The sequence below is a fragment of the Primulina tabacum genome, chromosome 3 (genome assembly GCF_025594145.1).
Source record: "Primulina tabacum isolate GXHZ01 chromosome 3, ASM2559414v2, whole genome shotgun sequence".
NCBI lineage: Eukaryota > Viridiplantae > Streptophyta > Magnoliopsida > Lamiales > Gesneriaceae > Primulina > Primulina tabacum.
In genome coordinates, this window is record NC_134552.1 from 10,156,010 (window position 1) to 10,174,581 (window position 18,572).

Here is an 18,572-nt window from a genome sequence, read left to right on the forward strand (position 1 = left end):
GTGGGTGTTATAACACCCAAGGTTGAAAACCAATAATCAAATAAAACTAATTATTATGAGCTCTTTAATAATTTGCTCTATGCCATTCGTCCTATTTATATGGGTTGATCTCCTACTCTTATTTGTCAACCATCCTCAAGCAGAGGGAAAATTTACAGTAGAGAGAGAAGCTGATTAGCTTATTATATATATATTGAGAGATAATCATGGGATCTCTTCCTCATATAGTTGAAGACTGCTTCGGAATTGTCCTAGTACACAGCGACGGCTCCATTTCCCGATCCTCGGACATTAACTTCCCAATGAAAGTTCAGGACGACGGCTCCGCTGTCTGGAAAGACTGTTTGTTCGATAAAAAACATAACCTCAATCTCCGCCTGTACAAACCCCGGTCACCCTCCACTGCCAAGCTCCCCGTCGTCTTCTTTTTCCACGGCGGCGGCTTTTGCATTTGCTCGAGAACCTGGCCCAACTGCCACAGCTGTTGCCTCCGCCTCTCCTCGGGTCTGCATGCTCTTGTGGTGGCTCCTGACTACCGGTTGGCGCCAGAGCACAGGCTACCCGCTGCTATGGAAGATGCTGTGAGCTCTGTGGAGTGGCTCCGAAACCAGGCACTTCTATCAAACAGTGGCGGTGGTGGTGATGGATGGTTTGCGAATGGAGGGGTTGACTTTGATAGGGTTTTCATCGTGGGCGACTCGTCGGGCGGTAACCTGGCCCACCATCTGGCGGTGCAGCTCCGGCGCGGGTCTCCGGAGTTGGCACCGATTAGGGTGCGGGGTTACGTTCTGATGGCTCCATTTTTTGGAGGCACTGTAAGAACCAAGTCTGAGGAAGAAGGCCCGCTGGAACCATTCTTGAATTTGGAGATCCTCGACAGGTAATTTAAGCCTTTTCGTTTTATCTTTACGTGTTATTTCACTTGCATGGGAATGATCTGCGCCTTAATTTTGATTCTTTTTTTTTCCTTAAAAAAAAAGAGAGAGATTTCGAAATCGAATCATATCTTCATAATAATTTGACGGATCCCAGAAATCTTGGGCCATATACATAAGAAAGTATGCAACTGAAAATCAATTTTCTTGCACATGCCCCTTCTATTGCACACTTACCCCACACACCTAATTTATACTTACACCCAATAGTTTATCCTATACTTCAAACATACATAAAAATGTACAATATTCATATTCTCTCTGTAATTAAAAAAAAAAATCATGGATATATATAGTTTTAAAGCATATAGCTTGTGAGACAAATTTCGACTCGACCTGACTCGACTCAGAAAATATTATTTTTGACATTTTTTTCGCTACAATATAGATCTGATCGAATCGTCTAGTGAATATAGATTCTTGACATTGTCTCGTAAAAAACTTACTTTTCTCCTTCCTTGTTTTCACGATTTTAAAACGATTAATTGAAGAATACAAATTATATATTTCATCTCAAAATTAAATCAATGGTGGGTTTAAATTTGTGCGATGGCTGATGAGAGTGGGGACTAAGTGATGAAATATGGATCTTAGAATCTTTTCTTGATATCAACTTTATCATGACAAAGACAGTTTAAAGGATGAGGGATTTGAACTTCAAGACAAATGTTGTTATCCCATCAATAAAGCTGAATGCATGCGCGTGCCAATTTTTTTATTTTGTTTGGATAATATATATATATATATATATATACACATATATAATTGAAATATTGCTAAAATATCAAGAAATAATATATGTTAAATGTGTGTGCTTTGAACAAATTACACGTAACATAAAATTTTATGATATATGTTGGGTGCAATCATGGTGCTTGAACTGTTGTGTGGTTTAAAATATTTGAGTTGCACCATTAACACTAGCTATAGCTTTTGGTAAAGCAGTAAGCACTCGGTCCTACAATTGGTATCAGAGCCAAGGTCACGGGTTCGATTCCAATGATAGCAAGGAGTGCAATTATTGTGAGGGAGATTGTTAGGTGCAATAATTGTCTCTGCTTGATGGAGCGATCGAACCGTGGTGCTTGAGCTGCTGTGCGGTTTAAAAGATTTGAGTTGCACCATTACCACTAGTTATAGCTTTTGGTAAAGCGGCAAGCACTCGGTCATACAATATATATTTTTTAATATGATTAATTATGTAGGGCTCATGTTACATCACACATGTGCTGAGTCTGTGTTTGAATTCAACATTATTCCCAAAGGTTATCGCAACCTTTTTCTCCTATCTTATCTAGCTTTTATATGATTGACAATCTCATTTCTTGGAATATACATACACACATACATACACACACGTTTTTAGCTGACAGCCAGACATGGACATTGAGGTCAATCCTTTATATATTATTATATTATTAGATTTGATAAAAAGTATTTGATATACGTTATCTATATAAATAATGTGCTAATCCACTCATGGTATAATATGTGTATTGATCGATGAATTATGATTATATATATATATATCAAAATTGAATGAATAATCATGATTTATCAACTCAATATATGTATCAATATATATACATATATTACGTACTCAGCATAAAAGAGTAGTATATACATTAATAGCATAAATAAAACCAAATAAAGGATACACATTGAAAATGGAAAGGGACCACCAATAATAATGTATAATAAGAAAAATCCCAAAATAAAGGATACGACAATGAAAATGGAAATGGTCCACCAATAATAATGCATAATAAGAAAATTCCTACCTTTTTTTGTAGACCAAAGGAAAATCCCACTTTGAATAATAATAAAATTCGAAAAGTCCCAATCCATAAAAATCTTTTATTTTCCCACTCTGATTAATAATAAAAATTCGAAAAGTCCCAATCCGTAAAATCTTTTATACTGCAAAATGCAAATGACACCTCTGCTGAGGATGACTCCACATTTATGGGGGCGATATGTTTCGTTGTCACGAGATTCACTGTATCTTCTAAATTTAGACACATTATATTATATAGAACCAAAATATATAAAGAAAATGCTGGTGGATTATGTAACCGTTCGATAAATGGTTAGGATCTCGATATCATCGATTAACACTTTCTCGAATGAGTCTATCGCACAGAATTTGTCTAGTGTGGTTTACATATTAACGTGACTTCCAGGTTATTGCTTTAAACTCAGGGTTTTACCTGGTACATACCGAAGAATAGCCATAGCAAATTCTCACATAATGATGCTATACATTCAATTAGATTAAGCAATTATATCGTAAATTTATTTAGATCATTGTAATACAATATTAAGGTAGTGTTAATAAATGTTTAAAAAATTATTATGAACTTTTCCTTTACAAATATACAAAATTTATTTAAAATACAAGTTCATAATCACTTTTTAAAATATTTACAAACACTACCAGAAAATAACTTTTAGAGGATCGATTTTGGCATTCTAGATGCATTGTTATGAAAACATGATCAAAAGTTAGTATACTTGAAATCAAATTTCATATTTAAGCACGCATGCTCACGTGTGAATGAATGTGTGCAGACATACGGAATATATTGTTTATGTTCATTTTTCTAAAATCGGGTAGCGGGCACACTTCGACGAAAAAAGTAATGAAAAAAGAGTAGCTTTCTTGTGAGACGGTCTCATGAATCTTTATCTGTGATACAGATCAATCTTACCGATATTCACAATAAAAACTAATACTCTTAGCATAAAAAGTAATATTTTTTCATGGATAACCCAAATAAGATATATGTCTCACAAAATACAACCCGTGAGACCGTCTGACACAAATTTTTGCCATAAAAATAATAATGTCATTGGATGAAATATTTAATTTCAGCAATAATTTTTCAGGAAGTAATTTAATAATTGACCTCTTGGAATTTATTGTTAAAGGTAGTGGCTTACCCCGTGATAAGATTATTCTATCCTCATCCGAAAACATACTAATAGCCAAAAATATTAGGGGATAGGATATAGTATTTTTAATTGATTGGATTTGGATAAGTTTATCCTAATTCAATTTTGGCAAAAACTTGCTTGAGACGATCTCACGGATCGTAATTTGTGAGACATATCTCTTATTTGGGTCATCCATGAAATAATATTATTTTTTATGATAAGAGTGTTACTTTTTAATGTGAATATCGATAGGTTGACCCGTCTCACAGATAAAAATTTGTTAGACCGTCTCACAAGAAACCTACCCTTCAGTTTTATACAATTAGTCAATTATTATTGAATCGGTTTAAGAAATTCGTGTCATGGTTTTATATAATGTATTGAGACAAAGTCAATACGACGTTACACTTTTTTTTTAAATGTGTATAGAAGGTGGGCCACTCGGGTGGGAGAAAAAAATTATCTGAATTATTTTTTAAAATTATTTTCCCAGTCTTAACTTAATCATTGTCATATTTATTTCTTACGTGCCGTATCACTATTATATTAACGAAGTTGGCTGCTTTTGAGGTCCATCTTTCATAATTGTTCAAAAATTCCTAAGATTAGATTTTGGAGGCTATCATTGCCAGAAGGAAACAATTCAGACCATCCATGGGCCAATCCATTTGGGCCAGAAAGCCCAAGACTTGATAGCATAAAGCTCGACCCAATATTGGTTTTAGTGGGAGGAAGAGAAGTGATGAAGGACAGAATAGACAATTACTCCAAGAAACTGAAGGAGATGGGCAAAGAAGTTGACTACATAGAGTATGAAGGGATGCAGCATGGGTTCTTCGTAAATGAACCTTTCTCAGAAGTGGGCAACAAAGTTTTGGAGGAGATTCAAAACTTCATGCTTAAAAATTCTTATTGATAATAGAGTTGACTTAATGCACTTCTTGTTTTGTATGAGTTTGATGCATGAGTAAATTATTGGAGCTCATTGGCATTTCTAGTAAGACTCCACCTCAATTCGAATATGAAAAATATCTAATATTCTATTGAATTCAACTGTTTTCACCCATGATTGAAACTATAGCATGAAAAAACTTTTAAAATAAGTACTTTTATATGATTGAAAATGGTAAGGTCGAGGAAATTTTCATGTAAGATTTGTCCCTTGTCATTTTTTGTTCATGAGTATATTTAAACCAAAATTAATCGCAAGTCTAATTACGTATCAGGTCATGCATGCAGGACGGAACTTCCCAAAACATACCAAGGATGACTTCCACGAATTTTGATGAGAATTAACAAATCAAGATCTTGAGCAAAATTACACATGTAATAATCCAACAATTGAAGAAAAGGGGGAAATAAAACTTAGAATGTTAAGAACTTACATTTAAATTCTGAGTAGCGAATGTAGCACTAGATTTCCTTGCTTTGGTTTGGTTTCAAACTGTTCAACCATCCATGGGATATTCAGCGTCGTCAAATACCAACAGACTGCTTAGAAAATTGTTAACATTTTGCAAAATAATGTTATTTCCGAGGCCTATATATAGTTGCTAGAATTCGATCCCAGAACGGTAAATGCAGATCATTTCAAACAATTTACCACATTACATGGAATTGTTGGAATATGAACAAATTATTCACCTCTGAACCATAGATGGGCAAGCAAATCCTCAGCTATGAAAAGAAGGGCCTCAGGAATCTGTATTTGCTCCTTGTTTTGCAGTTCATTAAGTAAATCCATTGCCAATCGACCAAATGCCTTCAATTGGCTGTAGATGAGAAACAGCAATGCAGAATGAAACAGTATGCGCTTTTATCATCTGAATTTGACACAACTCTGTTTGTCGGACAAATAAAACAAAGCCCATCATCTAGGTAGCAAATCGACCCCAGGTGGTACATCAGCAGTACCAGATGATGATGGTTGGGTCAGTTGTGTTGTTGCACCAGTTGCAGCTATATTCAACTCCTCGTGAAGTATATCCATCCCATTCCAATCGATACCCGCTGTCAATATCAGAAAATCAAGATTTAAAAAGTGGTTAGGATATTAGAACTATGGAAACTATAACGAGCATGAACAGAACGATACAATCCGTCTTCCACATGTCTGTGATGCTGACATCTGCATCTGATAGAAGCCAATAGTCTGTTTCATCCTATAAAAAAGAACACGAGTTTAGGATGGATAAGAGTTACAGAAACATGGTAATATAAAAAAAATCTAACTGAAGTCGAAAGAAATAAACAAGTTTCAGGGGTTTAACAATCAAAATCCACAAAGTTGCATCAACATTTTTGTTCGTAGATGGCAGATTTCAGACACTTGTGATGCAACAACAGAGTAAAAGTGAAACATCCTTACGAAACAACACCAAGGATCAACATACTTGTTTAACAAAGTAAGATTTAAACATCCAGAAAACACTTACACCAATGCTTGATGGGACTATCTTTGTCATGCCTCCGGCAAATTCTTGTGAAGCAGCAAAACTAGAATCAAATCCTCGACTCTCTGGTGCCGTAGCTTCAATTTCTTGGCAGTTGTCTGGCAAGCAGGTCCTCTGCATTGCTGGATTTTCATTTGAGATTGAGGCAATGGGAAAGCTTGTTGATTGTTCAACTGCATTCATCTCTTCGAATTTTTCCTCGAATTGGCTTGAGCCAAAATGAAAATATTTCAGAACAGTGACGGATAATAAAGGAACAAGTTTTATTACACAAGGAGGTAGACCCTTAATTTTCATGGCTAATTAAGTATAAGATGATACCTGACAAGGTAAACATCAATAGGACCCATTGTACTTCTGAGTATAATTCTATATCTTCTCTGGGGATAATCAACAGCCTAAAGACAGAAGTATAGTTTGAACAAATGACAAGAAACATCAGTAGTAAAGCTCGCTTAAGATCCATTCTACCAATACCTCATCAGGATCTGGAACTTCCAAAGTGGTTCCATGTGGAGCTTTGATTGCTACAAGGGTCTCATTCTGTCACAATTAAACTTTAAAGTTAAAATTCAGGAGAGATGCGGAGACCATCCTGGTCCATGCATCTGTCAATAAAGGTATCTGAATATTCTTCTATATTTTTTCACTCGAACTTAAATAGTGACATAAAACAATTACATACTCAACTGTCTTAGTACATTGAACCTACCAAGAACAAGATACTATTAAAAATATTCTACCAAGGCTCCTATCAAAGTACAACAAAGAGCGTCTTATGTCCCAAACTCACAGGAGGAACTAAAAAATAGCAAAAACAAAAGAAAACAAACTCGAATAATGACAATGAGATAATAACTTTCTCTGTGGAAATGGGTGACAATTAATGACAAACGACTGACAACTCAGTAATCAAAAAGAGTTGGTCACCCCTCTGGAATCCACGGAAACAAAGACTTAGTCAATTCAACAACTTCTGAACATTGATATAGAAATCTTACACCCATCCTTTCTTCAAGTCATCTTATATATATATATATATATATATATATATATATATATATATATTAGAGAGAGAGAGAGAGAGAGAGAGAGAGAGAGAGAGAGTAACATATAAGCACCATGGGAGGACAAGGAATGAACCTGGAAGCAGGGTAAACCTTTAATGTCATCTTCGGTCACAAAAAGCCATCTAAACAGCCAAAGTGAAATAATAACATTAGTAAACTAGTTTATCATTTAAGTCAAGTTGAATAACAGAATTCAAAGCTATCCAGACAATTACTTTTGATTGTGTTCATCTTCGCTCAAGCATCTTAATTTTTCCTGCATTTGCCTGCAACATAGTGAAAATTGAGCAGTAAGCACATATCATAAGTAATAACAGATACCAGCAGCACCATATAGTTTCTCAACATTCGGATCTTATTACCTCGTTTGTTCATCCAAACTTCTTTCTTCCATGGAAAGGTTTTCAATTTCTGCCTGAAAACATGTAAAACAAATGACATAGCTAATGCTTCAAATCTACTCAAACTAGTAGAATCCTCATTACAAGGAAATTTAGATGAGATGATAAACGGAAATTACCTTGTGCAAATTAGTACATGGTTAAACTTTAAAGACATAAAGGACAAACAAGGGTACTTTCCATGAAACCAGTCTTTATGTACATACCTGCAAAAGAGCGGCATCCTCGTCCGCTTCTCCGGGTTTCGAATTATCGAGTCCCCTAGAAAGCAATATATTGAATTTTGATTAAGCTCTACTACTCGGTGTCATCCCCTATATGGATTATACTACAGGATCTCAAAGCTCAAGATTTATCTTTAGATGCAATTCATCCTTACTTCCAGTGGATTCTGTTTTTAAGCTTTTTTTCTATAAGACCAATCCCTTCAAGGACATTGGTTATGTCATATATCCTTCTCTTCTGAACCTGTACAACATATTTTCATTTGAATTATCTGAGTCACGCTATAAAAATACATACTTACAAGTCTACCGGTTGATCACCTGTAAAGTGTCAGCAGCTTTGTTCAAATCAAGTTCACCATCTTCTGCGTGCTTTATTAAGTTGACGAACTTTTTTGTCAGAAGACCTAAGAAACATCACAGATAGTTGTCGGTATTAATCTTGTGAAACTATGGCTCAATATTCAAACCTAGATACAGAATGATGTAATTACTCAAGGAGCTATCATAGCGGCAACTGCTAGCAGGAGTAAGAGGAGATGGAGCGTCTGCAAATTAATGTCACAATACCGTTATTACGGATCATAAACAAACAAATTGTGCAGAGTACAGAGAGCAATGACCATATATCGAGATATGCTCATGTTTGTTATAGAATTTTATCTTTTTTGGAACATTGACACCTGTCAATAATTTGCTTCACCCAAAAACAATGAAATGAGTAAAATGATTCTGAATTGATTTGTCACAAAACTATACGAGTATCTCACCAATATTGGAAATGGGGGTTGAAGGGATAGATCTGTTGTTTTTGGTAACTTTTGACCGACCATTTGGCCTTCCTCCTTTACCAGATACAGGAGTTCGGAAGCGACTGTTGGCCATATCACTAAATCCAGGACTTGTTGTCCACTCATTAGACTCAGCTTCGTTTTTCTCACTCCCATTCTTCCTCTTCAAAGGCTGTTAAAGTCCAATTTGGAGCACTATGAATCAGCTCTTCAAAAAGACATTGAATCAAAGTAATTCGACTAGGACGATATGGTATAAATCATGTCCATGATGAGAATGGATATTTTCGATGATTCACTTTTGCATACATAATATATAACGGAATAATTAACAATCCATACGATTCAACAGCGGCTAGCACATTTTATCAATGAGATTTTCAAAATAATGGAACTCCCCCATTTCATCAATAGAGTATCAATATTCTCGTAGTTTCAGCCATGTTTACAGATCTAACCACCCATAAGTTTACAATTCATCAAGCTATCTTCGTGATCGATTATTTAAAGAGCCCGCCAACAATAAAACTCGATTAATTGCATTATATACAGAAAGTAATAGCACAGTCGAAATCCAAAAACATAAAAATTTGGCAATCAACATCACAAACAAAGTTAAAATGAAAAAATTAGCAACGGAAATGGATGACCCACGGTAGACTTGACGACGACCACATCGGGCAGCTGATCAGCCGTAGAGCCGGACGAGGCGTCGGCGCGCCCCGGTGTGGAGAAGTGGTGATAGTCATCAGGCGGAGCAAACGGCGGCTTCATAGACGCGAAGGGGAGGTGTCTCCTGATCGCAGTCGGCGGCGTCTGCTGCAGTGGGAAGATCCGCCCGTTCTCCGCGGCTGGGGCTGGAGGCGTCGCCGCCGCGTCACGGGTGGAAATTCCAGGCCCAGCCATTTTTTTCCAATCAAACGGAACAGATTAGCACGGTTGGACAGGATTTTGGAAGTGTTTTGGGAATTGGAGCGAAGAGGGAAAATGAGGGTTTTATGTTTGATATTTTTGTGGGAGAAAGTATTTGGTTAGGGGAAGCAGAGAACGAGGAAAGGGAGGGAATTTTTGGTTCGGATAGTGTGGAGGGAAGTGGAGAGAAAATGAAATTAATAATTCCCCACGGTTTTGCACTTTAGTACGTTTATTTCGAATTTATTATATATTCGGCCCGCTTCGACAAATCTTTCAACTTATATCTACATAATTTCCAAAAAAACGCAATTTACAAGTTTTAAGTCACACTGAAATTTGGCCTATATTTTTTGTATTAAAATTGCGCTCATCGCTCTCTTTATTTATTTTGTTTCTTTTTTCACAAATGTGGATCGAGTTTTTATATATCTTGCCTTTGATCGATGGCAAAAACTTGTGTTAGACCGTTTCACGGGTCATATTTTATGAGACAGATTTCTTATTTGGGTCATTCATGAAAAATATTACTTTTTATGCTAAGAGTGTTATTTTTTTATTGTGAATATCGGTAGAGTTGACCCGTTCGTCTCACAGATAAAGATTCATGAGACCGTCTCACAAGAGATCTATTGTTGATCGATAGTCCGTTGTCAATATTTATGGCATGTTTTTCCATGGATTTAAATTATACGTGTTATATAAATCCATGTGATTTTGAATATTCAAATAGTCGAGAGTATGTATCTTATAAGACTATCCAGGGCCGTGCTTATTTGGAGGCAAATGAGTCCAATGACTCAGGCCCATCCCTTTTCTGGGGCCCAAAAATTTTAAAAAAATTTATTATATATAATACTAGATAGCCCCCACGTATGCATCTATGGAAGCGAAAGTAAAAATCCAGTTTGTGAAGAATTAGTGCGGCCAAAACATGAATTTTATTATTATTAAAAAAATGACTCGTAAAATTTTAAGAAATTATCGGTCCTTTTCGAAATCAAAGTTAGGAGTGGATGAATTAATCTAGCTAGCAATAACTTGTTGGTATGATTTACCAAACGAGTCTAGTTTTTTTATCGGGGTGGAGTAATGGTGGGAAGCATGGCAGATTAAGGACAAGTATAAAAATCGAAACAAATCAGAAAAAGAGAATCAATCATATATTAATTTCGAATTAATGATATATTCACTCTTTCTGAGGCGGGGATTCAAGATTTGAGACTTCCCTTTTGTTTTTGCTTTTGTAATATATACATGAGAAAGTTTCTAAATCATGAAATCTCTTGCTATGAAACTTTGCTTGAGAGTGCATAGAAAAAACCCAAATATTTCTTAATGTATTCAAAATTTCAAATATCAATATATATAAAGTATAACGAGATGAAAAATTGAAAAAAAGGCCCCATGAAATCAGTCCATTCGTTCACCATATCAGGTCCAGCTAAGATCAAAAGTGAAAGGTTGAAAATTTGTATGTGGACCGTATCAAGAATGTGTGGTGATTGGTTGTAACTGATATGTATATTTGATGTTGAATTCGGTTGGTGAGTAAGACATCATTTCCCAGTTATTTAGTTGTGTAAAAATGGGAAGATTCATTCAAGCTATTAATGTGGCTAAAGATTGTTTGCGCTTGATCATCGTCGTCTTTTTATGTGATACTCATATGAATAATGATTGCATTTAGAATCTCAAATGCTCATATTGCTTATAAAATCTTGTTGACTGTCCCGATCACAATAGCAAGTGCAGAGCGAAGTTTCTCAAAGTTAAAGCTCATCAAAACTTTTCTCCGATCAACCAAGTCACAAGAAAGATTGAATGAATTGGTTATGCTATCGATTGATAAAGAAATTACTGAACAACTTGATTATACTGACTTGATTAGTATTTTTAGCTCTAAAACTGTTAGTCGGGTTGTTTTTTAGTGATCATTTTGGACATGTTTGATATTTTTATTCATTTAGTTTTTTATATTGTCTTTAACGTATTGATTTAATTTGAAAAATTGCTATGGAACTAAAAAAACATGAACGCACATTATGATTCAGATGCCTCTTTTTAAAAGTTAGACTCAGACCCAAATATTGTTAGGATCGGCCCTGAGACTATCTCACTGATAGGATTAGATAGTTATCTCATAAAATTGACTAATGAGACTGTCTCATATGAATTTTTATAAATAATGAAATTCCTTATTATTATTATTATTTTTTTATGATGATATAATAAAATATTTAGGACACACATTTTATTGGGATTTGATCTTGTGTATACCACGCCAATATAATCAAATATACACGTGAATCATTGGTTTGTTGAAGATTTGGTAAAATTCCAAATCGGGAGTGGTTAAAAATTCATCAAGCGAGTGTGTATTAACATTATAAACACATCGCGTAAAAAAAAATCATTAAATTATAGATCATTTTTCGAGCTTGAAAACGCCTATCTTGATATTCGCACATTTTTCCTTTATGATATGATGATAGAATTTGGGTCGCTCACATATTCTCTATTTCAATGTGCATTGGTAAACCATCGAGAATATTTTCAGTTTTTAAATTCACTAAAATTGGCAAGGCTGTCCTTATTTCGTTGAAATGATGAAAATCATGGTGTTGCATGTTCTTGTTGTTTTTATTATGGGGATCAAAAGGAAAAAAAATGTATAAACTAAAAGGTGCGGGTTTAAAAAGAGTGAAAAAATACAAATTATATGTATACTTTTTTACAGTAACTCTTCTTAAGTTCATCAAAATGATGAAATTGTAAAATCTACACAAAATTATAGCTCGAATTATGAGAGTGAAAAATGTAGTCATAATTTTGTTAGTCGATATCGAGCAGCAGCTCACTAAACTAGTTCATGATATAGATCGGATCTGAGATAAACCGCGCATAAGGGCACCCACATTTGTGCATTAATGGGTGATTATTAACACCCATTAATATTCATGCACCAATGTGGGTGCATGAATTCATGGCAGCTAATAAATTCATCAGAAGGAACGTCATTATTTCGCAAATAGCAATGGTTTTTCGTAAACCGTTGCAAATTGAAAACGTCGCTACTTGCGACGGTTTCTCAAAACCCGTCGCTACATACGACGGTTTTTCACAAACCGTCGATATGTGCGACGCTTTCTCACAAACCGTTGCTAATTAAGGCATGTTCTGAAGAAATTCTCCCCAACGGCTCTTTTCAAACGGTTATATGTAGAATATATTGTCAAATTAACCGTTTAAATAAAATAGTCCAACATTTTTTTCATTTTTAATAATATTTTAATGAATATTGAAATTAAGTTATTTTTAAAATAATAATACAATTTATTTTTAATAATATTTGTTATAAAATTTTAACAAAATTAGAAAGATATTGAATTAATTAAAATTAAAAAAAATGAGTAAGTGAACAGTGAGACCCATAAATAATGAAAGTTGATATTAAATGAATGTGAGTATGTGTTAATAATGAGAAATTGTTAATGTAATGAATATGTGGCTCGTGGACCCCATAATTTTTGAGGAGATGGAAAGTTAATAACATAGATTAATGTGGACGGATGCGGATACCCTAAGCTGATAATTGAGCATATAATATAATATAATGAAATAAAATTCCTGATAATTTTCTTTCACTAATAAAGATAATTATGCGATTAATCATCAGGACATGTCACCAGACATGGACCATCTTGTATATCAAGATGTTGCATTATCAAGTGATATAAAATCACACACGTGTCACATATTTAAAACCCTTTATTTTTCCATTTTGGAGAATACAAACATATTTAGATAGTGTATGTAAATTCGTAGACTCCGAAAAAGTGAGTAAAATTATGAAATTACAAGTCTTCGACGGCCATACCAATTTAGCTATAACTAAACTGAATTGCATGTTTATTTGAAGATTGATTCTATATATTTTTTATATAAATGTTGTGAATAACTGATATGTTTTCTCAAATAGATCTCTTATCTTTGGATTGAATTTCGTTCTGTCACCATCTATTTATACAAAATAAAGTCGATAAGTGGTGTTTGAAAATAAAAGTGAAAAACTGAATGTAGAAATGGACAATGCTTGATAAATAAATTATTATAATAATAACTTTTTACTATAATTATTTTTTAGAAACAGAATAAAAATCACATTAATTTTTGGATTTCAATCAAGTTAAACATAAACTAACACATTATATGAGTTTAAGAAACACTCAAAATCGATGTTTTTAAGTAAAAACTCGATGATATTTATTTAAGCGACATCATACACTTCTTTAATTTTGTGAAAACCGATTTTCTCAATTCGTAATAACCACTCGACACAACCGACAAAATTCAAGCACGCACACGTGTGTGTGTACACACACACACATATATATATATATATATATAATTTTTATATTTGACTATAAATATAATGAACTTATATAAATTTGTTGAAAATAGGTAAATACAAATTAATGGGATTGAACAAAATTCTAAAATCGATCGTACAATTAATTGGTAGAGGGGGCCGTTGACCTGGTGTTTCTTGTTGTTTCCTGCCCTATTAATGAGTGCTTAGACGATGTTAGGTTACCATTGGCTTAGTTGCAAACTTGACATGCAACTGCTCACATGGTTTACGCTTTCACGTCCTTTTCACTATAAATTTGCCAACTATATTTCAAGCATCCACATTACCAATAAAAGTCCTAATTTCACATGCTGTCAAAAAAAGTTAATTACTTTTTTTAATTTGGGGTATTTATCAATATTCGTTATTTTAAATATATATTTTGTTTATAGAATTGGTGGAAGGATTGAAATATTGTAGTATCCTCGGATCTCTGTCGTTTCAAGGCCAAAATATATTTCCCCCACTTATATCTATTACTATAATACACAATATGTAAAAAAATATATTAGAAATTTGATAAATCGACACTAAAATATGAATAAGTTAGAATATGTCAAAGGCAAAAACTTGTGTGAGACGGTCTCACGGGTCGTATTTTGTGAGACGGATATCTTATTTGAGTTATTCATGAAAAAGTATTACTTTTTTTATTATGAATATCGGTAGGGTTATCTCGTCTCATAAATAAAAATTCGTGAGACAGTCTCATAAGAGACCTACTCTATGTTAAATATAAAACGATAAATGTAATATATAATTATTTATTTTTCTTGAAAAAATAGACATGATATGCATTTACTTAGACCTTTATTTATAAAGCAAGTTTTTATGGTAATGGAAGTGATATTTTTAAATATCTCATAATATATAAATTAAAATATCAAGTATAGTGTTTCTTTTTTGAAAAATCTCACCACCGGCTTTCCAACAAACTATATCCACAAAAATCTGATTTGGAAGCGATATTTCTTCGTGAAATAATAACCATAGTCTATAATGTATATATTTAATCCTATTTTTATTTATTTAAAGACGAGTTTAAATATGATATAAATTCAAAATTTTATATCTATACACTAGTACAATGATGCACGCAATACAATATTTTTTATAATTCATTTAGTTTATATTTAAATGAAAATCAAAATGTAATTATAAAAAATGAGATTACATCGTAATTTTTATATATGAATTTAAAAAAATAAAAAAAAAGAAAAAAAGTTTCAGATAGGATTTAAACATGTTTAAAAAACAAAAACTCTATCTATTAAATTATATATAATTTACATTAAATTTTTATCATTTTATTAATATATATAATTATTAAAACAAAACGTGACATTAAAAATTAGTTATTTTGTTTCAGATTTAAGATTAAATAGACGGTGTATGTGGCTCCTCCTGCTGTTACAACATTTCACGAATCCTATAATGAAACTAAATATGGCAACCGTACAAAATATATTAAAACAAAAATATTATTTATTCCGCGAGACATCAATTCTCCGTTTAATTAGTTGCGCTATATATTATTTAGTGAATAATAGCTAAACAAGAACACGGAGCAAAATGAATGGCGGCGGCGGCGGCGGCAGACTGAGCATGGTGGGAATTGTGCTGATTATAATCTTCGCTGTCTCACTTGTGATGCTACTCACCCAGCTATTTTATGTCTTATGGCGACGCCGCGTCTTCCACCGTCACGATGGCGGAGGAGATCACTTCTCACAACATTCGTCGTCGGGATCATCTTTCTCCTCCAAAGAGCTTCTCTACTTCTTCTGTGTAAGGTCGCACCCCAACTCTGTACCTGCTCCAGATACAGCCGATGGCCTCGGTTCGAATCCGCGGCCGGAGATTGAGGTCATCGATGTTGACCTCTTGAAAATTCATGGCATGTTTGGACCGCCGAGATTTCTGTTCACCATCAAAGAAGAGGAGGGGGAACATACGGAATCACCTGCCGAGATTTCTCTTCGTTTCTCTGCGGAGGAGGTTAAGAAGATCGATGATAGCAGTAGGAGCAGGGTAACCTTGCAGGAGTGTTTCGAGGAGGCGGATGAGCCTCCGGAGGCGGTGGCGGTGGAGATCGACGATCACTACTGGAGTGATGCCACGCCGTTTTCGACCCCCTATGATTCACCTATGTATTTCACTCCCTCCGCCTCACCAGTTCACGAGGTAGTCAACGGTCGGTCAACGGAGACCGCGGGGTTTACGGAAGTAAACCGGCGTCTCTTTTGAGATCAGTAGGGTAAGCGGCCATCGTTGGTGAGTGTCTTTTGCGTTAATTTTTTTTTACTATTTTCTTTTATTTGTTTTTTTTTTGACAAAGTTTTATTTGTATTTTTGTGAATATTTTATTAGTCAAATGATTTTATGGAATTCGATATTTGCATGAAAGATTAATATAATTTTGGACTAATAAGTGACAGCTCATCCCCGTTTTAATTACAATAATATACTAATCATCGTCGTTTTAATTATTGTATTATTCCAAATCTACGCAATAATGCGTGACATATATAATATCTTATACTTTAAATTATTAAATAATCTAATATCCATAGGTTTATATATAGTATAGTTGATAGCAATGCATTTATCTTAAATATTATAATACATTAGCTTGTGTATGTTTAATCGATTTTTTTTAAAAAATTGAAATTTAAAATTTCTGGTTTTAATATGTTTTTTAAATTTGTTTAATATTATTCGTGGAAAAAAATAGAAAGACTAAAAAAGGAGGTATTTGGATGTTCTAACAAGTAACATCATGTCATGACACGATTTTATCATACAAAAATTTATCTTTAGTTTGGTTATAAAAATTTATGGTTTGGTTCGAAATTTTATAAAATTGAAATAGCATGTTTTAATTAGAATTTTTTATATATATAATAGAACTAAACAGAAGATAAACACCTTTAGATATATTATTGTAAGATGCTACGCTTTAAGCATCTTTTTGCTAGTTAGATTTTACGATAAATGATGTGATACTATATTGAAATTTAACATAACATAATTATTTTTTAACTTCGAGTATTGTTAAACTCAAGACAAATACGAGATGATTCAAATAGGGATGTAATCGAGTCGAGCCGAGCCGAACTCTTGAATGTTTGAGCTTGGTTTGTTTATAATCGAGCCGAGCTCGAGTTTTATTTAACGAATATATGCATGGCTCACGAGCTTATTCAAGCCTTTATCGAGCCTAAACAAGCTTAATAAATATGAATTATACATTTAAATTTTCATTAAATTAATTAAAAAATAAAGTATATATTTAAAGAAAAATATATTATTCTTATTAAAATTTGTAAATTTATTATAATAAATAAATTTAGTAGATTTTTCTAAATATTGCAAAATTAATAAATCAAATATCAAAACTATTATTTTTTCATCTAAAAGATTACTCATGAACTTACCAACGAACATGTTCACGAGCTAACGAGCCGAATACTGTAAAGTTTGAGTTTGGTTTGTTTATCTTAACGAGCCTCATTAAACGAGCTCAAACGAGCTTTTATCGAATCGAGCTTCGAATAGCTCACGAACGGTTTGGTTCGTTTACATCTCTAGATTCAAAGATGTTCACACCAAACCGTAGACCGCACTGTGCAAAATTTATGCGACGGACACGTCCGATAAAATGTTTATAAAAAGAATCGACTCCACCAACTCAGTCACCTCTGATAGAGCGCAAGGCGAACAATATCTTAATATACAAGAATATAAATATAGAATCATAGATACGAGGTATACGTTCAAATAAAAAACGACAAAACAATGGATAATATCAGAGGTGTAACGAACTGAATATGACAAAAATTTGAAGGTTCGAATTAGTTTTATTTGAATTCGAGCTCAATTCGAAGTTCGTAAATTTTAAAATTTTTAGCTCGAATTCGATTCGACTTAAATTTGTAGGACAAACTAAATAATAAACTTGAATTATTAAAAATGACTTCAACAGTGTGTGTGTCTGCGCGTGGGCTTGGGCTAACGGGGGATTGGTAAATCGCTTTGGAAACTTATCAAAAAATATACATGAATTAATTAATCTAAGAAAGAATTAATACAATTTAAAATTCTTAATATAAGGTGTTTCGTTTGATTTATGACGCGGTTGTTACATCATAATTGAGCACGACATCATAATAGAATATTATAAAAATAATATTCTGTATCTTTTATGCATAGGTAGAATGAATGAACGTTTGAACAATTATTAATAGTTCGATGTTTCATACCAACATTTTTTTTGAGCGAAAACTAATAATTATCAAAATCAAATATTGTGAATTTTAATGAACAAGTTATTGTACCAAATAAACTATTTTCCCTATTTTTTATCAAGCAAATTATAAATAACTATTTTTAATTTTTATGTCGTATATTCATTACATTTAATTATTTGTAATAT

General features: G+C 33.4%; 2 protein-coding genes across 3 annotated transcripts; one reads left to right on the forward strand and one right to left on the reverse strand.

Moving 5' to 3' along the window:
* Positions 1-80: 80 nt before the first annotated feature.
* LOC142540135 (strigolactones hydrolase CXE15) lies at positions 81-4,920 on the forward strand. Its single transcript, XM_075646076.1, has 2 exons — positions 81-880; positions 4,482-4,920. Exons 1-2 carry the CDS (start codon positions 207-209, stop codon positions 4,786-4,788), a joined length of 981 nt encoding a protein of 326 aa, XP_075502191.1. The 5' UTR covers positions 81-206; the 3' UTR covers positions 4,789-4,920.
* A 154-nt stretch (positions 4,921-5,074) lies between these two features.
* Positions 5,075-9,890, reverse strand: LOC142540134 (transcription factor E2FA-like). Of its 2 annotated transcripts, XR_012819038.1 has the most exons (15): positions 9,466-9,890; positions 8,791-8,983; positions 8,515-8,568; positions 8,342-8,427; positions 8,176-8,264; positions 8,003-8,057; positions 7,758-7,810; positions 7,611-7,661; positions 7,469-7,517; positions 6,803-6,868; positions 6,647-6,723; positions 6,308-6,533; positions 5,968-6,034; positions 5,517-5,882; positions 5,075-5,316 (listed from the first exon to the last, which is right to left on the reverse strand). XR_012819038.1 is itself a non-coding variant. In XM_075646075.1 (14 exons), the coding sequence occupies exons 1-14, from the start codon at positions 9,715-9,717 to the stop codon at positions 5,743-5,745; spliced, it is 1,458 nt and encodes a 485-aa protein (XP_075502190.1). In that variant the 5' UTR covers positions 9,718-9,890; the 3' UTR covers positions 5,075-5,742. The 2 variants fall into 2 exon arrangements, 1 of the variants encoding a protein (XP_075502190.1); XM_075646075.1 differs by having other exon boundaries at positions 5,075-5,882.
* Positions 9,891-18,572: the final 8,682 nt, after the last annotated feature.